The 25,827-nt window shown below is 42.7% G+C and overlaps 1 protein-coding gene across 1 annotated transcript in view; it reads left to right on the top strand.

Moving 5' to 3' along the window:
- The first annotated feature begins 4,235 nt into the window (after positions 1 to 4,235).
- APBA1 (amyloid beta precursor protein binding family A member 1) overlaps positions 4,236 to 25,827 on the top strand; it is a 78,292-nt gene continuing 56,700 nt past the window's right edge. The window contains exon 1 of the mRNA XM_065878760.1: positions 4,236 to 5,423. Within this exon, the coding sequence (XP_065734832.1) occupies positions 4,236 to 5,423 (1,188 nt within the window). The remainder of the gene's footprint in view (positions 5,424 to 25,827) is intronic.

Here is a 25,827-nt window from a genome sequence, read left to right as displayed (position 1 = left end):
GACAGATTCACCAAAGAAAAGATGGGTGAAAAATGTGCTGAGGTCGGGCTTCCCTGGTGGCGCAGTGGTTGAGAGTCCGCCTGCCGATGCAGGGGACACAGGTTCGAGCCCCGGTCCGGGAAGATCCCACATGCCGCGGAGCGGCTGGGCCCGTGAGCCATGGCCACTGAGCCTGTGCGTCCGGAGCCTGTGCTCCGCAACGGGAGAGGCCCCAACAGTGACAGGCCCCAAAAGTGAGAGGCCCACGTACTGCAAAAAAAAAAAAAAAAAAATGTGCTGAGGATAGGGAAGGCAGTTAGGGCTAGTGTCAGGACTTCGGGGTGTTAGAATACAGGGTGGAGGTGAAGCGTGAAGATGAGGCTAGGAGGAGTGATGTGGCCCAAGGGCTCTGTTTGTCAGGAGTAGGACTCAAGCACCAGAGCCTAGAGGCGGGGGCAGGGGCGGGGGTGGGCTAGAGGGGGTGACACCAGTTCTGCCAGCAGGTGTGTGACCTAGGCAATCACCTAACACCACCCGCCTCCATTTCCTCATTTTTAAAAGAGCTGACAATAATCTCTCTAAAGACGATAGAAGAGTGTACTCTTCATAGGCTAGTGTGAGGATTAAACGAGTCGTTATGTGGCAAGTGCCTAGTAATGTCTGGTAGATAGTTAGCAAAGCATCTGTACTATGTACTGGAGGGAGATCGCTGAAGAGTTTGAGAAATAGGGCTATGGTATTCAGATTTGCATTTAGAAAGATGAGCAGGTTGGCTCATAGTGAGGTGAGGATCGACTGGAGGGGACTGAGAAATTAGTCAAGGAAATTTTGTAGGCGAGAGGGACCGAGACAAGGTAGTGGCAGTGAGGATGATGCGAGAGCTATGAAGACAATGGACTTGGTCCTCAGTCTGGGGAAGGAGGTTAGGGAAAGAGACAACTCAGTAATGATTCCTGGACTGGGGACTTGGTGGTGCCTTTCAGCCATACAGGAAATACAGGAGGCGGGGCCAGGTTTGGGCGCTGAGATGTTCAGCTGCGGCAGGTTGAGATTGAGTGCTGTGGGAACTCCAGGTGGAGCTAGCCAGCCAGAGAAGCCCCACCCCTTCCTGGACTGCAATATGATGCTAACACGCTTATTAGCACTGTACGTATTCGTACTTAATGTTAGCACTTAATAGTTAGTGTTTATAATCTTTACTTTTTAAGCAAATACCGTGAGAAACATCTTTGTCCACATCTGAGTTTTTCCTTTGAGATTTCTATAAGTAGAGTTACTGGGGCAAAGGTAGATTACCTTTTTAAGATTTTAATTCATCTTGCCAAATTGCTTTTCAAAAAGGTGGTACCAATCTCTATACCCACAATAACCTTGGATTCTTTCAAAACAGCCTCAGTGGGGTTTTTAAATAAATATCACCCTCAAAGTTGCCAGGGTACAGGGAACCATCCTCTCGTGCGCTACCGATGGACCCGACCACCAACGTCAGCTCCATCTTTAAAAGTTGGTATTTGCCTTTGTCCTAGAGAAATCCCTCAAATCGATGTCTGTTATTAATTAACATGCCGCAAACACCACAACCCAAACTATATTCTTGAAACCACGGTGGTGAGTGAAATAGAAATGCTCCGTGCGTGCGGGAATACTCCCCTGAGGCCGGGGGAGGGGGTATAAGGACAAGGCACCCAGTGAATAGAAAGCTCCACTGTAGCAAAACTGCATTATTTTGACAGTATTTTTCCCTAAAGTAGTGGTTTCTTGTGACTTTGTTTACCGTAACTCAGTGTATGGACATGCATGGAAATCTCATTTCCTTTGGATCAGTGCTCTATGAGATGGCACCATTTGCTGGTCAAATACAATTTTAACCCAGAATAAACTAAAATCTCTTTCTGATGCACATATCGATAGATTTTCATCAAAGTGAAAAGGGAAAGTGCCATTTTCACTGAGGACAGTGTTTTGATCAGTTCTGCACATGGTTATCATGAATTCTTGGCTTGTTCAGGTGTTTTGGATGGTGGTTGTTGCATTGCTAACGCTAAGCACGCACAGCTGACACACTGCAGGGCAACAGTACCCCGGGAAGTATCTGGCATGTTTGGTATCCCTCCCAGTGAATGCATTCTTTGTGCTCAGCAGACTTAGATTTGTACATGAGTGTGGTTTTTATCTGTTGTCTTTTCCAGAGAGTCCTTATAAAGGAAACTTGGATAGACTGTTGTCGTCCATGTGTTGCATTGAATTGAATATTTGTTTTGTATTTTGCGTGACCCGCTGGAGGCCACCGAACCTGGGGGCCCTCAGCACCAGCATTTGCCTCTTCTGTTCAGTGCGTTAACCATCCATCTGGTCTGAATGGAGACTCGTACTTGGAACACTTTCTTATACCTAGTTCACAGTCACTGTTCTCAGGGGTTAAATGAGAGGAGGCCACAGTTTTTCAAAGAAGACAGGGTCTAATTTGTATGAAGTGGGACTCTTATCAAGGAAGGAAGCAATAAGGATTGATCATCTCTGCTAAACCACAATTGTTTTCTAGTGAGTATTAGTCAGTGGTGGATCCATCAAAGAATGGCAGAAAGATGATACTTCTGCTTTAAGATGAACTTGGTAGCTCCAAAATGGCCTCCTTTACTACTGGGACTGTCATAGTGCCTGAAGGAAATTGCTTTCATTGTGGTGGGAGTTGAATAGAATATAATGCATCAAAACATGAGAGAGTCCATCAGATGTTCCTGGTCCTCCTGGAGCTTTCTGCTATTACATTAAAGAGTTCACTTCCCACTTTTGTCCATTTGTAAGATGAGCTCTCCAAAAGAACACTATGAGAAAAGTTTACACATTTAAAAAATATATTTATTTATTTAGGCCGTGCCGGGTCTTAGTTGCAGCACACGGGATCTTTAGTTGCAGCATGCAAGATCTTTTTAGTTGTGGCATGTGGGCTCCTTAGTTGTGGCATGCATGTGGGATCTAGTTCCCTGACCAGGGATCGAAACTGGGCCCTCTGCCTTGGGAGCTCGGAGTCTTACCTACTGGACCACCAAGGAAGCCCCTAAAAGTTTACACATGTTGAACCTATTTACCATAAATGTCTTGAAATCATAGGGATCCTGCTTGTTTTTGCTGTTCTCTACATCCTTTGTGTTTATTTCCATACACTGTACACAGATTATGCTATAAAGCTATTTTGTGATAAGAATTGAGAGGTTGAAACCAAAGCTGTGTCTCTAGCCGCAAGTCCCTCTGAAAATAGGGAAAGAGACCTAGCCATATTTTAAAGAAATAAGCGTGTTATCCAATATCAGCTATAATGCTAATTCATAGAATCAAAGAATTGTAGATCCAGGGTGTATGAGGGAAGTGAGTATTAGAAATTAGCTAGTCTGTGTTTCTTTAAGTGCATTTGTCAGGACACTGGCCTGTAGGAAAAAAGTGTTTCCCAGTCAAACAAGTTTGTGAACCGAGCATCCTGTATCTTCCTCCCCTTGAATATTCACAATGAAAAGTCAACTCGAAGTCAGCATTTCCCAGACTTATTTGACCACGGAGTCTTTTCTTGTCTAGGTAATAGGTGTTAACATCCTGCTATAGGAAATGAGTCCAGTCTCATGGTGGAGGTCCAGAAAATTGAGCCACTTAACCGGAGGCAACAGAGCCAGCAGTGCCAGGACGAGAACCCCATTGATGGTTGATAGCCTCCCCCAGAATGGCTGCGAATTTGTATTGACAGCAACGGATCCAAAACATTCCAAGATTATTTTTTTCCCTTGAAACTTATTTTAAAAATCGTTTCTAGTATAACTTAGATTTATCCCTTAGCAGATGGAAAATGTGTCAATTGTCTCATTCAATTTGGTAGTACTCTCTATTCATATGCATCAGAAACAGAATAGTAAGCATGGTGGGGAACTAACGGCTCAAGAGGCTCTCAGTCTGAGGGGTGGGGAAGGGAGAAAGCCAGTAAGCAATTACACAAGGAGATATGTAATTACAAATTACGACACGTGCTACGAAGAAGATGAACTATGTGCTCTCAGGCTGAGCTTAAATTTGCAATCACTTTTGAAGTGACCGAGATTCAGATGGGATCAATAACAGCTGTTTTTATGGTATCTTGGTACTCAGCTCCCGCCTACAGTCTGAACCACGTAATAGCCCCTCCCCCCTTCTTGTTTTTCCAGCCGGGTGGAGCAGAATGAGAGCGCAGTGAGCCGGCCCAGCCCCTCTCCCAGCCGTCGCCGACGCCCACCATGAACCACTTGGAGGCGGCCGCGGAGGTGGAGGTGACGGACGAGGCGGCAGGCGGGGAGGTGAACGAGTCGGTGGAGGCCGACTTGGAGCACCCGGAGGTGGAGGAGGAGCAGCAGCACCATGCGGGCCGCCCCCTGCGCGGGCGCGCCGTCGAGGACCTCCGCGCCCAGCCCGGGCCGCAGCAGCAGCAGCAGCAGGAGGAGGAGGAGCGCGGGGAGTGCCTGGCGCGCTCCGCCAGCACGGAGAGCGGCTTCCACAACCACACGGACACGGCCGAGGGCGACGTGATTGCCGCAGCGCGCGAGGGCTACGACGCCGAGCGCGCGCAGGACCCCGAGGACGAGAGCGCGTACGCAGTGCAGTACCGGCCCGAGGCCGAGGAGTACACGGAGCAGGCGGAGGCCGAGCACGCCGAGGCCACGCACCGCCGCGCGCTGCCCAACCACTTGCACTTCCACTCGCTGGAGCACGAGGAGGCCATGAACGCTGCCTACTCGGGCTACGTCTACACGCACCGGCTCTTCCACCGCGGCGAGGACGAGCCCTATGCCGAGCCCTACGCAGACTACGGGGGCCTCCAGGAGCACGTGTACGAGGAAATCGGGGACGCACCCGAGCTGGACGCGCGCGACGGCCTGCGGCTGTACGAGCAGGAGCGAGACGAGGCGGCCGCCTACCGCCAGGAGGCCCTGGGCGCGCGGCTGCACCACTACGACGAGCGCTCCGACGGCGAGTCCGACAGCCCCGAGAAGGAGGCCGAGTTCGCGCCCTACCCGCGCATGGACAGCTACGAGCAGGAAGAGGACATCGACCAGATCGTGGCCGAGGTCAAGCAGAGCATGAGCTCGCAGAGCCTCGACAAGGCGGCCGAGGACATGCCTGAGGCCGAGCAGGACCTGGAGCGCGCCCCCACCCCGGGCGGGGGCCGCCCGGACAGCCCCGGGCTACAGGCGCCGGCGGGGCAGCAGAGGGCGGCTGGCAGCGAGGCGGTGCAGCGGTACAGCAAGGAGAAGAGGGATGCCATCTCGCTGGCCATCAAGGACATCAAGGAGGCCATCGAGGAGGTGAAAACCAGGACCATACGCTCGCCTTATACCCCCGACGAGCCCAAAGAGCCCATCTGGGTCATGCGCCAGGACATTAGTCCCACCAGGGATTGTGACGACCAGAGGCCGGTGGATGGAGATGTAAGTGTGTGCGGGTTCAGGCCCGCTCAGCTCCACGCGCGGCCAGGAGGGGAGACGGGCGCTCGGTGGCATCGTTTGTCATTGGGAAATTACTTGATGAGAGAAACGATCTGTGGGGATGCTCAGAAACAGCTTGTGCTTAAGCGCGCCTGAGTGAGACACAGGTGGGAGGGAGTTAAGTGTTGAGAAGTTGCCGTAAATCAGTGGTTCTCAAACTGTTCCTGGAGCACTTGTTCAGAAATTGATTTCCAGGCGCACCGCTTTCCATCCCCTAGTTTCCCACTTAGAAGGTATGGGGCGGGGCCTGAGAGTTTGTATTTCTAACGTCAAATGAAAAAACAGGTCTGGATTGAGTAAGGAGAGACTTTATTGGAAAGCATTATTGCAAAGGGGAAAGGTCCTATTGTAACAGGGGAAGGGGGACTGTTGCAGTAGCAGAACCTCTGTAAGATCTGCAAGCGTCTCTAGAGTTAGGCACAAAGGGGGTTCTTTTGGAGGGAGGAGTAAACAAGGCTTGGAAGAACAAGGTGTGAGGAAGTGGGATGAAGCACGGCTTGAACGCATTGCCCATGAAAGAGTGTTTTAACCTGACATCAGCCTATTCCCAGGAGGAGCTGTTGAGTAGGGGTGGTAAGCTGGCCAAAGTTCAGGGACCTGGAAGAAGGCGAGGAGCTTCATCAAAGGCTGGTTAATAAGCATTTTGTCTTGATTAATCACCAGTTCAGCTAACCATTTGTCAGGCAAAGAATGTAAATTTGGAGGGTCTGTGTCTGGCCTTGTCATAGGTAAACAAGGGAGCACCTGTGAGCTACTCAAGTCTAATGGGAAGGTAGGTTCTTTGCCTAAGCCATTTCCAGAACACAAAACGAGGGGAGGGGAGCCCTTAACCTTTGCTGTTTTCCAGGATCTCAGGGCTCAGGTGAAACTCAACGTTGTCACTAATAAGTTCCCAGGTGATGTTAATGCTGCTGGTCCCAGGACCATAATTTGAGAACTACTGCCTTAAAGCAACCCTTAAAAGTTTGGGATGGATAGTGTGGCCTCTTCGGAGGAAATCAAGGAAATCCTTCTGCCTTTCGGGGGTGTCTGCAGTTTTTTCACTGTGACTTTCAGGAAGGGCTTAGTTTTCATCTCTGGTGGTACCAGAGTGTCCTTCTCACCTCACAAAAGACATGTTTTTGAACTGAAATACACTTTCTTGTGAAGAGCTACAGAAAGCTATTGCTGCCCTGTCTGCATTTTATTTTCTGTGTTTGAAATACCTAAGAAATTTGATAACTCGGCAAGCTTGAGTGTCACCACAGTCTATTCAAAATAAATCAAGAAGGCTAACCTTTACCCCCACTACCTGGCTCTAAAGATTCTCTTTCTCCTCTGACTCTCACTTTTCCATTCTCTTGAATAATTTTTAAGCACTTTCATTTTTTTTAAGCACTTTCATTTAAAATGCGAGCTTGGAGTAAAAGAAGGGTCAAGTGGTTAAATTCGGTTTCATTTAATTCTGCATTTTATGATTGCAACAGCCTATTTCTCGGTATATCGTTTGGAGTGAGAAACAATTATTGGAAGCTGTTTGTTCATTTTACTTAAATAGGTAAAGGGCTATGCGGGTCAGAAAGGTACCAGTCGCCTGCTCTTTTAGTAACAGTCAGCACTGGCTGTTAGCTGATTAAATCGCTGGCACCTTTAAGGCAAGGTTGGAAATGGGTTGGGAAGGGATCTGCATCCTCCCAGCCAGGGGGCGACATTGGGTCAGTTAGTTTAGCATGCTTGGTGTTTCCCTCTGCTTCCCAGGCTTCACAGTCAAACAGTTAAAAATAGGTGCACTCACGTGCAGAATTGTCGGTGACCTCCCGCTGTCTCCAGGTTCCCTCTGGCTTGGAGGGATGGAGTGCAGCAAGTATTTTGCAAATGTAGTGGAAATGGAGCAGGTTTTTAAAAGTAGGGAGCTGTCAAGAGGCCGGGTTCTACACCCTTTTTAGAAACTTGGAAAGCCATCCGAGAAAAAGATGCAGGAGCATTCGGTCCAGATGCTGGCCTCTTCCTTCAGCTCTCTCACCTGCACCAGCTCCATGAAACTACTAGCTTAACCACCTGGTCCCTGCAGCCTCACGATGAGCCCATCACCCAGCCTCCACTAGGGCTGGGGGCTTACTTTTATCCATTTGAACTAGGAAAACAGCTTAACCCTCTTGCAAGATGTTTCATTCAGGAGGTAGAATTGATTCCAGAATATTGGGTGATGCTTTAGAAACCCATCCAGTCAGAAATTCAACTTGACAGTAAGAAATTGGTTAGAAGGGCTTTCTGGGTTATGAATAGTTAATACAAAGCAAACCCCAAGACCTGTGCTTTAAAATATTCCACCAGTTGTCTTTAAGCCATTTGAATTTGTGGGTTGCATTTCATCGGTCATGCCACATTTATAGGAAAGACCTTCATTTGCTACCTCTTTGATGGTATCATGGGGGAAATACATACATTCTGTGGATTTCTTCCTCAGCATCAAGAAATATTTACTGAATGCTCATTCCGTGTATACTGTTGTAGAAAATGGAAAAGCCCTATTAAAAGCCACGTGGCCTGAGGTCTTTCTGGAAGGTACTTGTTAAAAATACAAATTACTACCTTTCTTTTCCAAACCAGACTAAGATGGGGTCCAGTGATCTGGGGGTTTGTTCATTAGGTTTGTTTTCGTTTTGTAAATTCTCCCTGTGATTCTTGAGTATGTAAAAAATTAAGAACCACTGATTTAAAGGACAAGTATCATCTGGGTAGTTTCCCCATGTTAGCTCTGTGGATTAGAGACCTAGCTAACTCGAGACCTAGACGTAAACCACAGGTGTGATTTCATGGAAGGGGCTCTCCCACTGTGGTTTTGGTCAACTGGCCTGGAAAAGGGGCCCTGGAATTCTTGTTACAGAAGCAGCGCATTCTCAAAATAGCAACATCAGAAACTACAGTGATGCAAATAGATGGTAATAAAAACCATCTGTACTACTACGTGCCAGAGGTATCTGCTGATAGCTAAATCTGCTCTAAACACTACTTTTTTTAAAAAAAAAAAAGCATCTTTATTGGGGTATAATTGCTTTACAATGGTGTGTTAGTTTCTGCTTTATAACAAAGTGAATCAGTTATACATATACATATGTTCCCATATCTCTTCCCTCTTGTGTCTCCCTCCCTCCCACCCTCCCTATCCCACCCCTCTAGGCGGTCACAAAGCACCGAGCCGATATCCCTGTGCCATGCGGCTGCTTCCCGCTAGCTATCTACCTTACGTTTGTTAGTTCTAAACACTACTTTTAATTCACTCGGATCTTTAGCATTTTTCTCATATTTGGAGGAAACTGGCATCTGTTTGCAAGTGAATCCTACAGAATGCGAAAATAGGATTGCTCGTTAGCAAGGACTTACTGAACGTAGACTAGATGCTCAGCAGTGAGTGAATATAATTGTTTTCTGAAAAAAAGTATTTATAAATGCTTTGCTTCTAGTAAAGGCTCTTTTCTAGATACATGTTTGAAAACTACCACCCAGCCCCCTTCTTGAAAAGTATTGTTAATGAATGACCAGTTCTGAGAAGTTCCGCAGCCTACCCGTCTCTCTTTAGGCAACAAACTCACTCTGAGTAGAGAACAGAGTGGGGGTGGAATCAGGGATGGATGGGAGCAAGCACACAGCGTAATGGGAGGGTTTTGGCTACTTGGAGTGGTGTGTTGCACAGTTTGAATTGGTCTTTATCACTGCTCCCTCTTAAAGCTACACTAAACATACATACACTAATATGTATAAAATGGATAACTAACAAGAACCTGCTGTTTAAAAATAAATAAAATTCGGGAAAAAAAGCTACACTAAAATGACAGTAAAATAATAAAAATACGTAAAGCCACAATCACCAGGAGACAGAGGAAACAGCAGCAGATGAGAACAACAAAATTTTGGAACACCATAGTGGTGACTGGCTGTGGTAGACATTAGTGCCCCTCCCCCACATTGCCAGTTGTCCTCTGCTTTCAAGCCCAAGGATGACTGCACTGCACCTCCTCATACCCTAGGAGCAAGACAAGGCCAGGGAAACGGGAGCAGTGAAATGTGATGTTGCTTCTAGGCAGGAGCAGCTCAGAGCACCTTCTTCCCCTGAAGCCTCAGGTTAAGATGGCGGTGTCACAGGATGGCAGAGCCTCTGTCCATGTGGGTCCCAAGTGACCATGATGAGCCGGGCTCTCTCCTGCCCCTGTGGACATGTAGTGTGAGAGAGGAAGCAACCTTTGTTGTTTTAAGCCTTGGGGATTTGGGGTGGTTTGTTGCCACAGCACAGCCTGATCGATTCTCACTCATACACTGATGAGGTTTCTGTGTTCCCTACTCTGTGAGGATTTGTGCCGGGGACCCCCAAGAAAGGCTAAGGAATTTGAGACACCACATACCGCCGATGGCAGGAGTATGGCTGAAAAACAAGAGGATTGTTTGAAGGTGTGTCACAGGAGAAATTAGACTCCAAATCCCTTCTCCAGCCCATGCCACCAAGTTTCCACTTCTCCTCCACCCCCCACAGAAGGTGGGAGGTTTACTGTAAAGAGAGGGTGAACCAGAGAAGTGCTGGAACTAGCCACAGCTGAAAAAGGGGTTAAGGGGTACCTTATGGAACACAGGACCCACTAAGCAGTGAGACTCTGAGAAAGCCTTGGAATTCTTAGCCTCTAAGCCTTAGGCTTAGAACCTACCCCCTCGCAGCCCCCAGCCCCAGCTGGAGATTAGAACATTCCTCTCTGAGGAAACAGAAAGACGCAAGAGTAGGTACCTACAGTTACTCATGTTTGGGGCTTTTCCAGCATAAAATCTGGTTCCCTACCTGATCACCACGCAATGAAGGTTACTGCTGCTCATGGACCTTCCAACAGGCTTTTTGGGACCCACTGTTAAATATGAGTGGATATCCAAGGATCTCCGGACATTTGACGAACATCTCTTATCATGAAAGACAAAGACACAGAAAAAGCAAATGGAAAAGGAACTTGGAGAAATAAAGGCAGTACTCAGAGCAGGAAAAAACTATAAAACACTCATCAGTATTCTCAGAAGAGTAGGGGAAGACAGGGGAGCCACTAAATTAGGATGCCATTCTAAAAAAGAACATTCCAAAAAAAATTTTTTTACATCTTTATTGGAGTAGAATTGCTTTACAATGGTGTGTTAGTTTCTGCTTTATAACAAAGTGAATCAGTAATACATATACATATGTTCCCATATCTCTTCCCTTTTGTGTCTCCCACCCTCCCTATCCCACCCCTCTAGGTGGTCACAAAGCACCGAGCTGATCTCCCTGTGCTACGCGGCTTCTTCCCACTAGCTATCTATTTTACGTTTGGTAGTGTATATATGTCCATGCCACTCTCGCGCTTTGTCACAGCTTACCCTTCCCCCTCCCCATATCCTCAAGTCCATTCTCTAGTAGGTCTGTGTCTTTATTCCTGTCTTAGCCCTAGGTTCTTCATGACATTTTTTTCCCTTAAAATCCATATATATGTGTTAACATATGGTATTTGTCTTTCTCTTTCTGACTTACTTCGCTCTGTATGACAGACTCTAGGTCCTTCCACCTCGTTACAAATAACTCAATTTCATTTCTTTTTATGGCTGAGTAATATTCCATTGTGTATATGTGCCACATCTTCTTTTTATTTTTTTAACATCTTTATTGGGGTATAATTGCTTTACAATGGTGTGTTAGTTTCTGCTTTATAACAAAGTGAATCAGTTATACGTATACATATGTTCCCATATGTCTTCCCTCTTGCGTCTCCCTCCCTCCCACTCTCCCTATCCCACCCCACCAGGCTGTCACAAAGCACCGAGCTAATATCCCTGTGCCTTGCGGCTGCTTCCCCCTAGCTATCTACCTTACTACGTTTGTTAGTGTGTATATGTCCATGACTCTCTCTCGCCCTGTCAAAGCTCACCCTTCCCCCTCCCCATATCCTCAAGTCCGTTCTCCAGTAGGTCTGCGTCTTTATTCCTGTCTTACCCCTAGGTTCTTCATGACATTTTTTCCCCTTAAAATCCATATATATGTGTTAGCATATGGTATTTGTCTTTCTCTTTCTGACTTACTTCGCTCTGTATGACAGACTCTAGGTCCTTCCACCTCGTTACAAGTAACTCAATTTCATTTCTTTTTATGGCTGAGTAATATTCCATTGTGTATATGTGCCGCATCTTCTTTATCCATTCATCTGATGATGGACACTTAGGTTGTTTCCATATCCGGGCTATTGTAAATAGAGCTGCAATGAACATTTTGGTACATGACTCTTTTTGAATTATGGTTTTCTCAGGGTATATGCCCAGTAGTGGGATTGCTGGGTCATATGGTAGTTCTATTTGTAGTTTTTTAAGGAACCTCCATACTGTTCTCCACAGTGGCTGAACCAATTCACATTCCCACCAGCAGTGCAAGAGTGTTCCCTTTTCTCCACACCCTCCCCAGCATTTATTGTTTCTAGATTTTTTGATGATGGCCATTCTGACTGGTGTGAGATGATATCTCATTGTAGTTTTGATTTGCATTTCTCTAATGATTAATGATGTTGAGCATTCTTTCGTGTGTTTGTTGGCAGTCTGTATATCTCCTTTGGAGAAATGTCTATTTAGGTCTTCTGCCCATTTTTGGATTGGGTTGGTTTTTTTTGTTACTGAGCTGCATGAGCTGCTTATAAATTTTTGGAGATTAATCCTTTGTCAGTTGCTTCATTTGCAAATATTTTCTCCCATTATGAGGGCTGTCTTTTAGTCTTGTTTATGGTTTCCTTTGCTGTGCAAAAGCTTTGAAGTTTCATTAGGTCCCATTTGTTTATTTTTGTTTTTATTTCCATTTCTCTAGGAGGTGGGTGAAAAAGGAACTTGCTGTGATTTATGTCATAGAGTGTTCTGCCTATGTTTTCCTCTAAGAGTTTGATAGTTTCTGGCCTTACATTTAGGTCTTTAATCCATTTTGAGCTTATTTTTGTGTATGGTGTTAGGGAGTGATCTAATCTCATACTTTTACATGTATCTGTCCAGTTTTCCCAGCACCACTTATTGAAGAGGCTGTCCTTTCTCCACTGTACATTCCTGCCTCCTTTATCAAAGATAAGGTAACCATATGTGTGTGGGTTTATCTCTGGGCTTTCTATCCTGTTCCATTGATCTATATTTCTGTTTTTGTGCCAGTACCATACTGTCTTGATTACTGTAGCTTTGTAGTATAGTCTGAAGTCAGGGAGCCTGATTCCTCCAGCTCCGTTTTTCATTCTCAAGATCGCTTTGGCTATTCGGGGTCTTTTGTGTTTCCATACAAATTGTGAAATTTTTTGTTCTAGTTCTGTGAAAAATGCCAGTGGTAGTTTGATAGGGATTGCATTGAATCTGTAGATTGCTTTGGGTAGTACAGTCATTTTCACAATGTTGATTCTTCCAATCCAAGAACATGGTATCTCTCCATCTATTTGTATCATCTTTAATTTCTTTCATCAGTGTCTTATAATTTTCTGCATACAGGTCTTCTATCTCCTTAGGTAGGTTTATTCCTAGATATTTTATTCTTTTTGTTGCAGTGGTATATGAGAGTGTTTTCTTGATTTCACTTTCAGGTTTTTCATCATTAGTGTATAGGAATGCCAGAGATTTCTGAGCATTAATTTTGTATCCTGCTACTTTACCAAATTCATTGATTAGCTCTAGTAGTTTTCTGGTAGCATCTTTAGGATTCTCTATGTATAGTATCATGTCATCTGCAAACAGTGACAGCTTGACTTCTTCTTTTCTGATTTGGATTCCTTTTATTTCCTTTTCTTCTCTGATTGCTGTGGCTAAAACTTCCAAAGCTATGTTGAATAAGAGTGGTGAGAGTGGGCAGCCTTGTCTTGTTCCTGATCTTAGTGGAAATAGTTTCAGTTTTTCACCATTGACGACGATGTTGGCTGTGGGTTTGTCATATATGGCCTTTATTATGTTGAGGAAAGTTCCCTCTATGCCTACTTTCTGCAGAGTTTTTATCATAAATGGGTGTTGAATTTTGTCGAAAGCTTTCTCTGCATCTATTGAGATCATTGTATGCTTTTTTCCTTCAATTTTTTAATATGGTGCATCACGTTGATTGATTTGCGTATATTGAAGAATCCTTGTATTCCTGGGATAATCCCCACTTGATCATGCTGTATGATCCTTTTAATGTGCTGTTGGATTCTGTTTGCTGGTATTTTGTTGAGGATTTTTGCATCTATTTTAATCAGTGTTATAGGCCTGTAGTTTTCTTTCTTTGTGACATCTTTGTCTGGTTTTGGTATCAGAGTGATGGTGGCCTCGTAGAATGAGTTTGGGAGTGTTCCTCCCTCTGTGGTATTTTGTAAGAGTTTGAGAAGGATAGGTGTTAGCTCTTCTCTAAATGTTTGATAGAATTCACCTGTGAAGCCATCTGGTCCTGGGCTTTTGTTTGTTGGAAGATTTTTAATCACAGTTTCAATTGCAGTGCTTGTGATTGGTCTGTTCGTATTTTCTATTTCTTCCTGATTCAGTCTTGGCAGGTTGTGCATTTCTAAGGATTTGTCCATTTCTTCCAGGTTGTCCAGTTTATTGGCATATAGTTGCTTGTAGTAATCTCTCATGATCTTTTGTATTTCTGCAGTGTCTGTTGTTACTTCTCCTTTTTCATTTCTAATTGTATTGATTTGAGTCTTCTCCCTTTTTTTCTTGATGAGTCTGGCTAATGGTTTATCAATTTTGTTTATCTTCTCAAAGAACCAGTTTTTAGTTTTATTGACCTTTGCTATAGTTTCCTTCATTTCTTTTTCATTTATTTCTGATCTGATTTTTATGATTTCTTTCCTTCTGCTAACTTTGGGGTTTTTTTGTTCTTCTTTCTCTAATTGCTTTAGGTGCAAGGTTAGGTTGTTTATTCGAGATGTCCCCTGTTTCTTAAGGTAGGATTGTATTGCTATAAACTTCCCTGTTAGAACTGCTTTGGCTGCATCCCATAGGTTTTGGGTTGTCGTGTCTCCATTGTCATTTGTTTCTAGGTATTTTTTGATTTCCTCTTTGATTTCTTCAGAGATCACTTTGTTATTAAGTAGTGTATTGTTTAGCCTCCATGTGTTTGTATTTTTACAGATCTTTTCCTGTAATTGATATCTAGTCTCATAGCGTTGTGGTCGGAAAAGATACTTGATACGATTTCAGTTTTCTTAAATTTACCAAGGCTTGATTTGTGACCCAAGATATGATCTATCCTGAAGAATGTTCCATGAGCACTTGAGAAAAATGTGTATTGTGTTGTTTTTGGATGGAATGTCCTATAAATATCAATTAAGTCCATCTTGTTTAATGTACCATTTAAAGCTTGTGTCTCCTTATTTATTTTCATTTTGGATGATCTGTCCATTGGTAAAAGTGGGGTGTTAAACTCCCCTACTATGAATGTGTTACTGTCAATTTCCCCTTTTATGGCTGCTAGTATTTGCCTTATGTATTGAGGTGCTCCTATGTTGGGTGCATAAATATTTACAATTGTTATATCTTCTTCTTGGATCGATTCCTTGATCATTATGTAGTGTCCTTCTTTGTGTCTTCTAATAGTCTTTGTCTTAACGTCTATTTTGTCTGATATGAGAATTGCCACTCCAGCTTTCTTTTGGTCTCCATTTGCATGGAATATCTTTTTCCATCCCCTTACTTTCAGTCTGTATGTGTCTCTGGGTCTGAAGTGGGTCTCTTGTAGACAGCATATATATGGGTCTTGTTTTTGTATCCATTCAGCCAATCTGTGTCTTTTGGTCAGAGCATTCAGTTCATTTACATTTAAGGTAATTATTGATATGTATGTTCCTATTCTCACTTTCTTAACTGTTTTGGGTTTGTTATTGTAGGTCTTTTCCTTCTCTTGTGTTTCTTGCCTAGAGAAGTTCCTTTAGCATTTGTTATAAAGCTGGTTTGGTGGTGCTGAACTCTCTCAGCTTTTGCTTGTCTGTAAAGTTTTTAATTTCTCCATCAAATCTGAATAAGATCCTTGCTGGGTGGAGTAATCTTGGTTGCAGGTTTTTCTCCTTCATCACTTTAAATATGTCCTGCCAGTCCCTTCTGGCTTGCAGAGTTTCTGCTGAAAGATCAGCTGTTAACCTTATGGGGATTTCCTTGTGTGTTATTTGTTGTTTTTCCCTTGCTGCTTTTAATATGTTTTCTTTGTATTTAATTTTTGACAGTTTGATTAATATGTGTCTTGGCGTATTTCACCTTGGATTTATCCTGTATGGGACTCTCTGTGCTTCCTGGACTTGATTAACTATTTCCTTTCCCATATTAAGGAAGTTTTCAACTATAATCTCTTCAAATATTTTCTCAGTCCCTTTCTTTTTCTCTTGTTCTTCTGGAACCCCTATAATTTGAATGTTCGTGCATTTAATGTCCCAGAGGTTCTGAGACTGTCCTCGCTTCTTTTCATTCTTTTTTTCTTTATTCTGCTCTGCAGTAGTTATTTCCACTATTTTATCTTCCAGGTCACTTATCCATTCTTCTGCCTTAGTTATTCTGCTGTTGATCCCATCTAGAGTATTTTTAATTTCATTTATTGTGTTGTTCATCGTTGCTTGTTTCATCTTTAGTTCTTCTAGGTCCTTGTTAAATGTTTCTTGCAGTTTCTCTATTCTATTTCCAAGATTTTGCATCATCTTTGCTATCATTATTCTGAATTCTTTTTCAGGTAGACTGCCTATTTCCTCTTCATTTGTTAGGTCTGGTGGGTTTTTATCTTGCTTCTTCATCTGCTGTGTGTTTTTCTGTCTTCTCATTTTGCTTATCTTACTGTGTTTGGGGTCTCCTTTTTGCAGACTGCAGGTTCGTAGTTCCCTTTGTTTTTGGTGTCTGTCCCTAGTGGCTACAGTTGGTTCAGTGGGTTGTGTAGGCTTCCTGGTGTAGGGGATTGCCAGCAGTGGAGGGTCTCCTGCAGAGGTGGGCGGTGGCTGTGGTTCACCATGGGGACAAGGACACCAGCAGCAGAAGTTCTGGGAAGCACTCCCTGGCGTGAGCCCTCCTAGAGTCCCCAAAAATTTTTAATCAAAAAATGCCAGCAGGAATTTTTAAAATCCTTTAGTAGGAAGCTTAGAAGACAAAGTAGAGGAGATCTTCAAGAAAGTAGAATAATTAAGGTAATGGATGGAAAGAAGTAGGAACATAGATAATATTGAGATATTGTGAAAGACTGTTTCCTAGAAGCAAAGGACGTGAGAGTTTCCTGATTAAAAGATTCCATTGGCCGGGCTTCCCTGGTGGTGCAGTGGTTGAGAGTCCACCTGCCGATGCAGGGGACACGGGTTCGTGCCCCGGTCTTGGAAGATCCCACATGCCGCGGAGCGGCTAGGCCTGTGGCCCATGGCCACTGAGCCTGCGCATCCAGAGCCTGTGCTCCACAACGGGAGAGGCCACAACAGTGAGAGGCCTGCATACAGCAAAAAAAAGAAAAGAAAATGAGATTCCATTGGGTGCCTAGAACAGTGAAATAAAAAAAAGATCCACATAAATTTCAGAACAGAAGGTAGAAAGAGAACATCCTCCATGCTTTCAGAGAGGTAAAAACAGGTTACAAATGATCAGGAATCAAAATGGTGATGGACTCCTCAAAAGCAACACTGGGTACTGGGAGGCCTACACCCAGTCTAATTTCCAATTAAGTGTGAAGGTGGAATAAAGATATTTTCAGTTACGCAGAATCCCAGAAAATTTACCTCCCAAGCACCTTTTCTCAGGAAGCTACTAAAGGATTGCTTCCCCAAAATGGGCGTGTAAATCAAACTCAAGAAAGAAGATGGGATCTGGGAAACGGAATCTAACAGGAGAAACAGGCAAAGCAATGCCCAGGGTGATGGGGGAGGAGATGACAACCGTGTAGCAGGACAAGGCATCACAGTCTAGGGTGGACCATAACTTGGAGAGCTCCAGGTAGGAGGTTTCCAGAAATGGTGGAAATGAGAGATTTCCTAATATGTTTTTTTAAAATATTTTAAATCTGTATTTAATTAGAACTTTTTTTATCTTTGAAGGATATACTACTTTTTAATTTTTTTAGTTTATATTGGAGTATAGTTGATTAACAATGTTGTGTTAGTTTTACGTGTACAGCTAAGTGATTCAGTTATACATATACATGTATATATTCTTTTTCAAATTCTTTTCCCATTTAGGTTTTTACAGAACATTGAGCAGAGTTCCCTGTGCTGGAGAGTAGATCCTTGTTCGTTATCTGTTTTGAATATGGCAGTGGGTACATGTCAATCCCAAACTCCTAATCTATCCCTCCCCTGCACCCTTCCCCCCGGTAACCATAAATTCATTCTCTAAGTCTGTGAGTTTTTCTGTTTTGCAAATAATTTCATTTGTGTCATTTTTTTGCATTCCACATATAAGTGATATCATCTGATATTTGTCTTTCTCTGTTTGACTTACTTCACTTACCATCCCTGTCACTGCAAATGGCATTATTTCATTCCTTTTAATGGTTGAGTAGTATTCCATTGTATATATGTGCTGCATCTTTATCCATTCATCTGTTGGTGGACATTTAGGTTGCTCCCATGGCTTGGCCGTTGTAAATAGAGCTGCAGTGAACATTGGGGTGCATATATCCTTTCCAACCATGTTTTTCATCATATATATGCCTGGGAGTGGGACTGCTGGTTCATATGGTAGCTCTCTTTTTTTAGTTTTTTAAGGAACCTCCATATTGTTCTCCATAGAGGCTGTACCAATTTACATTCTCACCAACAGTGTAGGAGGGTTCCCTTTTCTCCACACCCTCTCCAGCATTTATTGTTTGTAGACTTTTTGATGATGGCCATTCTAACCGGTGTGAGGTGATACCTCATTGTAGTTTTGATCTGCATTTCTCTAATAAAGCAATGTTGAGCATCTTTTCATGTGCCTCTTGACCATCTGTATGTCTTCTTTGGAGAAATATGTATTTAGATCTTCTGCCCATTTTTTTGATTGGGTTGTTTGTTTTTTTTTGATATTGAGCCGCATGAGCTGTTTGTAAATTTTGGAGATTAATCCCTTGTTGGTCACATCATTTGCAAATATTTTCTCCCATTCTGTGGGTTGTCTTTTTGTTTTGTTTATGGTTTCCTTTGCTGTTCAGAAGCTTTTAAGTTTCATTAGGTCCCATTTGTTTATTTTTGTTTTTATTTTCATAACTCTAGGAGGTGGATCAAAAAAGATAGTGCTGCAATTTATGTCAGAGTGCTCTGCCTGTGTTTCTGTTTAAGAGTTTTTATAGTATCTGGCCTTACTTTTAGGTCTTTAATCCATTTCGAGTTTATTTTTGTGTATGGTGTTAGACAGTGTTCTAGTTTCATTCTTTTACATGTAACTGTCCAGTTTTCCCATCACCACTTATTGAAGAGACTGTCTTTTCTCCATTGTATATTCTTGCCTCCTTTGTCATAGAGTAATTGACTATAAGTGTGTGGGTTTATTCCTGGGCTTTCTGTCCTTTTCCATTAATCTATATTTATCTTTGTGCCGGTACCATACTGTTTTAATGACTGTAGCTTTGTAGTGTAGTCTGAAGTCATGGTGCCTGATTCCTCCAGCTCCGTTTTTCTCTGAAGATTGCTTTGGCTATTTGGGGTCTTTTGTGCTTCCATACAAATTCTAAGATTTTTTGTTTTTGTTTCATTTTTCCAATGAAAAATGCCATTGGTAATTTGATAGGGATTTCATTGACTCTGTAGTCTGCCTTGGGTAGTATAGTCATTTTGACAATATTGATTCTTCCAGTCCAAGAACATGGTATATCTTTCCATCTGTTTGTGTCATTTTAGATTCTTTCATCAGCATCTTATGTGAATAGTTTTAGGAGTACAGGTCTTTTGCCTCCTCAGGTACGTTTATTCCTAGGTATTTTTTTCTTTTTGACACGATGGTAAATGGGATTGTTTCTTTACTTTCTCTTTCTCATCTTTTGTTGTTAGTGTATATAAATGCAACAGATTTCTGTGTATTAATTTTGCATCCTGCAACTTTACCAGATTCATTGATGAGCTCTAGTAGTTTTCTGGTAGAATCTTTAGGATTTTCTATGAGTAGTATTATATCATCTGCAAACAGTGACAGTTTTACTTCTTCTTTTCCGATTTGGATTCCTCTTATTTCTTTTTCTTCTCTGATTGCTATGGCTGGGACTTCCAAAATTATGTTGAATAAAAGTGGCAAGAGTGGACAACCTTGTCTTGTTCCTGATCTTAGAGGAAATGCTTTCAGCTTTTTACCATTGAGTATGATGTTTGCTGTAGGTTTCTCATATATTGCCTTTATTACGTTAAGTTCCCTCTGTGCCCACTTCCTGGAGAGTTTTTATCATACATGGGTGTCAGATTTTGTCAGAATTTTTTTATGCATCTATTGAGATGATCATATGGTTTTTATTCTTCAATTTATTGAGGTGGTGTACACACTGAATGATTTGCAGATATTGAAGAATCCTTGCATCCCTGGGATAAATCCCACTTGATCATGGTGTATGATCCTTTTAATGTATTGCTGGATTTGGTTTGTTAGTATTTTGTTGAGGATTTTTGCATCAGTGTTCATCATGATATTGGCCTGTACTTTTCTTTTTTGTGTGTGGTATCTTTGGTTTCAGTATCAGGGTGATGGTGGCCTCATAGAATGAGTTTGGCAGTGTTCCTTCCTTTGCAATATTTTGGAAAAGTTTCAGAAGGATAGATGTTAACTCTTCTCTAAATGTTTGATAGAATTTGTGCACGCAGCCATGGTCCTGGAGTTTTGTGTGTTTGAAGTTTTTTTTAAATCAGTGTCAATTTCAGTCTATTCATATTTTCTGTTTTTTCCTGGTTCAGTCTTGGAAGGTTGTATCTTTCTAATAATTTTTCCATTTCTTCCAGGTTGTCCATTTTATTGGCATATAGTTGCTTGTAGTAGTCTCTTATGATCCTTTGAATTTCTTTCGTGTCTGTTGTAACTCCTTTTTCATTTATAGTTTTATTGATTTGAGCCCTCTCCCTTTTTTTCTTGATGAGTCTGGCTAAAGGTTTATCAACTCTGTTTATCTTTTCAAAGAACCAACTTCTAGTGTCATTGATCTTTGCTATTGTTTTCTTCCTCTCTATTTCATTCATTTCTGCTCTGGTCTTTATGATGTCTTTCCTTCTACTAACTTTTGGTTTTGTTTCTTCTTCTTTAGTTGCTTTAGGTGTAAGGATAGGTTGGTTTTGATTTTTCTTTTTTCCTGAGGTAAGATTGTATTGCTGTAAACTTCTCTTAGAACTGCTTTTGCTGTACCCTGTAGGTTTTGGACTGTCATGCTTTCAGTTTCATTTGTCTCTAGGTATATTTTAATTTCCTCTTTGATTTCTCAGTGATCCATTGGTTGTTTAGTAGCATATTGTTTAGCCTCCATGTGTTTGTGTTTTTTAGTTTTTTTTTTTCTTGTAGTTGATTTCTAATCTCATAGCATTGTGGTCAGAAAAGATGCTTGATATGATTTCAATTTTAAGTTTACTGAGGCCTTGATTTGAGCCCAAGGTGTGATCTATCCTGGAGAATGTTCCATGTGCCCTTGAAAAGAATGTGTATTCTGCTGCTTTTGGATGGAATGCTGTATAAATATCAATTAAGTCCATGTGGTCTAATGTGTCATTTAAGGCCTGTGTTTCTTTATTGAGTTTCTGTCTGAATGATCTGTCCATGGATGAAAGTGAGGTGTTAAAGTCCCACACTATTATTGTGTTACTGTCAATTTCTCCTTTTATGTCTGCTAGTATTTGCCTGATATACTGAGGTGCTCCTGTGTTGGGTGCAGATACATTTACAATCGTTATATTTTCTTCTTGGATTGATCCCTTGATCATTATGTAGTGTTCTACTTTGTCTCTTGTGACAGCCTTTATTAAAGTCTATTTTGTCTGATATGAGTATTGCTACTCCAGCTTCCTTTTGATTTCCATTTGCATGGAATACCTTTTTCCATCCCCTCGCTTTCAGCCTGCATGCGTCCCTAGATCTGAAGTGGGTCTCTTGTAGACAGCATATACACAGGTCTTGTTTTTGTATCCATTCAGCCAGTCTGTATCTTCTGGTTGGAGCATTTAATCCATCTACATTTAAGGTAATTTTATTGATATGAATGTTCTTACTGCCATTTTGTTAATTGTTTTGGATTTGTTTTTCAAAGTCTTTTTTTCTTCCCTACCTCTTCTGTTCTCTTGTGATTTGGTGGCTAACTTTAGTGTTGTATTTGGACTGCTTTTTCTTCTTGTGTGTATCATAGATATTCCGTGAGGTTTTGATAAAGCAGTCTGTATATAAACAAGATTGTTTTAAGTTGCTGGTCTGTTAATTTCAAATGCATTTCCAGTATCCTGCGTTTGTGCCCTCCTTTTCTCACAATTCCTAGTTTTGATATATTTGTGTGCGAATGATTTCCTGCCTTTATATTTGCCTTTAGTGGTGAGGTTTTCCATCCGTAATTTTCTTGTTTCTAGTTGTGGCCTTTTCTTTTCCGCCTAGAGAAGTTCCTTTAGAAATTGTTGCAAAGCTGATCTGGTGGTGCTGAATTCTCTTAGCTTTTGCTTGTCTGTAAAGTTTTTGATTTCTTCATCAAATCTGAATGAGAACCTTGCTGGGTAAAGTATTCTTGGTTCTGGGTTCTTCCCTTTCATCACTTTAAATATATCACGCCACTCCCTTCTGGCCTGCAGAGTTTCTTCTGAGTAATCAGCTGATAACTTTATGTGAATTCCCTTGTATGTTATTCGTTGCTTTTCCCTTGTTGCTTTTAATATGTTTTGTTTTTGATTTTTGTCAATTTGATTACTGTTTGTCTCGGCGTGTTCCTCCTTGGATTTATCCTGCCTGGGACTTTCTGCACTTTCTGGACTTGGGTGACTGTTTCCTTTCCCATGTTAGGGAAGTTTTCAGTTATTATCTCTTCAAATATTTTTTCAGGTCTTTCTCTCTCTCTTTTCCTTCTGGGACCCCTATAATATGAATATTGGTGCAGTTAATGTTGTCCCCAGATGTCTCTTAGACTGTCCTCATTTCTTTTCATTTTTTTTCTTTATTCTGTTTTGTGGCAGTCATTTTCACCATTCTGTTTTCCAGCTCCCTTATCCATTTTTCTGCCTCAATTATTCTGCTATTGATTTCTAGTGTATTTTTCATTTCAGTTATTATATTGCTCATCACTGTTTGTTCTTTAGTTTTCATAGGTCTTTGTTAAACATCTAGATCTGTGCCTCTGTTCTTTTGCCGAGATCTTCAATCATCTTTACTATCGTTACTCTGAATTCTTTCAGATAGATTGCCTATCTCCACTTCATTTAGTTGTTCTTCCTGGGGTTTTATCTTGTTCCTTCATCTGGGACATACTCCTCTGCTGTCTCATTTTGTCTTTCTGTGATTGTGGTTTCTGTTCTGCAGGCTGCAGGGTTGTATTTCGTCCTGCTTCTGTTGTCTGCCCCGTGTTCTAAGAGGCTGTGCAGGCTTCCTGGTGGGAGGAACTGGTTCCTGCCCACTGGTGGTTGGAGCTGGGTCCTGTCCCTTTGGTGGGCAGGGCTCTGTCAAGCAGTGTGTTTAGCAGGAAGCTGTGTGCTTAGGAAGACTTTAAGCAGCCTGTCTGCTGATGGGTGGGGCTGTGTTCCTACCCTGTTGGTTGTTTGGCCTGAGGTGTCCCAGCACTGGAGCCTACAGGCTGCTGGGTGGGGCCAGGTCTTGGTGAGAAAGTGGCGGCCTCCTGGTGGGCTCACACCAATGAGTACTCGCTAGAACTGTCACCGCCAGTGTCTGTCCCCATGGTGAGCCATAGCTGCACCCCACCTCTGCAGGAAACCCTCCAGTGCTAGCAGGTGGGTCTGGCCCAGTCTCTTATGAGGTCACTGCTTTTTCCCCTGGGTCCTGGTATGCACGAGACCTTGTGTGCACCCTCCAAGAGTGGAGTTTCTGTTTCCCCCAGTCCTGGGGAATTCCTGTGATCAAATCCCGCTGGCCTTCAAAGCCAGATTCTCTGGGGGCTCCTCCTCCCACTGCCAGACCCCCAGGCTGGAGAGCCTGACGTGGGGCTCAGAACTTTCACTCTTGTTGGAGAACTTCTGTGGTATAATTATTTCCCAGTTTGTGGGTCACCAACCTGGTGGGTATGGGATTTGATTTTATTGTGATTGCGCCCCTCCTAATGTCTTCTTGTGGCTTCTTTGTGTTTGTATGTAGGGTATCTTTTTAAGTAGGTTCTGTGGGGGGGGTTTGTTGTTGATGTTTGTTCAGCAGTTAGTTGTGATTTTGGCGTTTTGTAAGAAGAGGTGCGCTCAAGTCCTTTTACTCCATCTTGTCTCCATCTGAGATTTTCTAATATGTTTGTACTGAGAGGAATCTTAGATTGTCTTAGAGAGTTTGGCTTAAATTATTGATCAGTATACAGAAAACTAAACAAATGGAAAAACAATGCAGCTATTTACCTCACTAAAAACAATTGTTATGCAGGCACGAAATGCGATAATGTAATGCATGCGCCTCAGGGAGTACCACGTGCGTAGTCCTCAGCATGCAAACACTTAATATTGATTAACCAAAAATGGGAATATTGAGAGGATAAGGGAAGGTATAGTATAAAATAGGTAAATCCTAGTCTTTTATAGTAGAAGCCAGGAAATAATGTCTGCAATTGAAAAATCAAGGAGAGGCAGTGTAAACACCCTATTTATGATGTGGAAGTAAATACCAGAAGAAATGCTAAAAGGGGGTGGGGAGGAGTAGGGAAAAGGACTTCAGTTTTTGCCATAAGCCATATAGTACCGTTTGACTTTTAAAACTCGATTTCGGTATCTCTTTGCCTTATTAAAAAAACAAGGGTTGGGGGCTTCCCTGGTGGCGCAGTGGTTGAGAGTCCACCTGCCAATTGGGGAGACACGGGTTCGTGCCCCAGTCCGGGAAGATCCCACATGCCGCGGAGTGGCTGGGCCCGTGAGCCATGGCCGCTGAGCCTGTGCGTCCGGAGCCTGTGCTCCGCAACGGGAGAGGCCACAGCAGTGAGAGGCCCGCGTACCGCAAAAAAAAAGAAAATAAGAGTTGGAATCATTATTCAGAGATCACTAACTGTACAAAGGGATTGTCTCAATGTTATCATCCATTTTCTTGGAAAAACAGAGAAAGGCAAACACTTCTGTATATTTATGTGCACAATTTATAGAAAGTGACTGCTTTATTAACTGTTATATGGTGAGCTGAGTGTTCTGAGTTTTTCATTTTAATTTCATGCTGTGTTTGTGTATGTACTAGGCACACACACTTACATTTGGCTTATGTTACACACATAAGAGTAAAGAGGTAAAAAGTAGGTCAAGGATAGGGCTGTACTGCTTAAGGTGAAGAACCCTAATTGGTAAGTGGATTTGCATCTTGACAGTGAATAACCTGAAGAGTTCAGGAACTGTGGGTTGGATAATGGGCTTAGAGTTTAGAAACTGCTGAACATACATGGGAAGGATGGCAGCTAGAATACGAATAGCTGCAGTGAGAAGGATGTTTGCTGAGGTCAAAGTGGATGCATTGGGCTTCCCTGGTGGCGCAGTGGTTGAGAGTCCGCCTGCCGATGCAGGGGACACGGGTTCATGCCCCGGTCCAGGAAGATCCCACATGCATGGCCGCTGAGCCTGCGCGTCTGGAGCCTGTGCTCCGCAAGGGGAGAGGCCACAACAGTGAGAGGCCTGCGTACCGTAAAAAAAAAAAAAAAAAACAAAAAAAAAAAAAACAAAGTGGATGCATTGATTCCTCCTCAGGTTTATATACTCACTTAGGTTAATGGTCTGTACTTTAAACATGAAATGTTTTCAAGGTGCCATAAGCCATGGTAGGGTACATATAACGGCCCATTCTGCAACTTAGGGTCAGCGGTAAATGGCCATATCCTTGGCAATGGGGAGTAATGCTCTAAATAACAGAACCGTGTTGTCAATTAAAAAAAATTCACTTTTCTGTGAACTGTGAGGACCTGATGTGACCAGGGTAATGTTTTTAAACATGTAATAATCTTACTGTTACAACTTGGAAATGAAAAGGCCTGACCTGGGAGTCCCTATCAGAGAGCAAATATGTAATTTATTTCAATCATGAAAAAGCCAAAGGAGGTAGGAGTATGTGTGCTATTGCTCTCTCCTCCTGGATTTGAAGTATTCCTGATTATTTTAGCTCACCTTTTGAGTATTACCTGTCAGTTCAGCTCCAGACCAGCCCTGTTTACCGGGCAAGGCAGGTATCTCCCCACTGTCATCAGAGCATCACCATATTGGAATCACTGGCACAAACCAGTCTGATGATCTGCACAGCAGAACGCGAGGTCTCCAATTCTCTGTGCTGCGTG

This window comes from Phocoena phocoena, chromosome 6 (genome assembly GCF_963924675.1).
Source record: "Phocoena phocoena chromosome 6, mPhoPho1.1, whole genome shotgun sequence".
Classification (NCBI taxonomy): Eukaryota; Metazoa; Chordata; class Mammalia; order Artiodactyla; family Phocoenidae; genus Phocoena; species Phocoena phocoena.
This window is presented reverse-complemented; position numbering and strand designations above follow the sequence as displayed.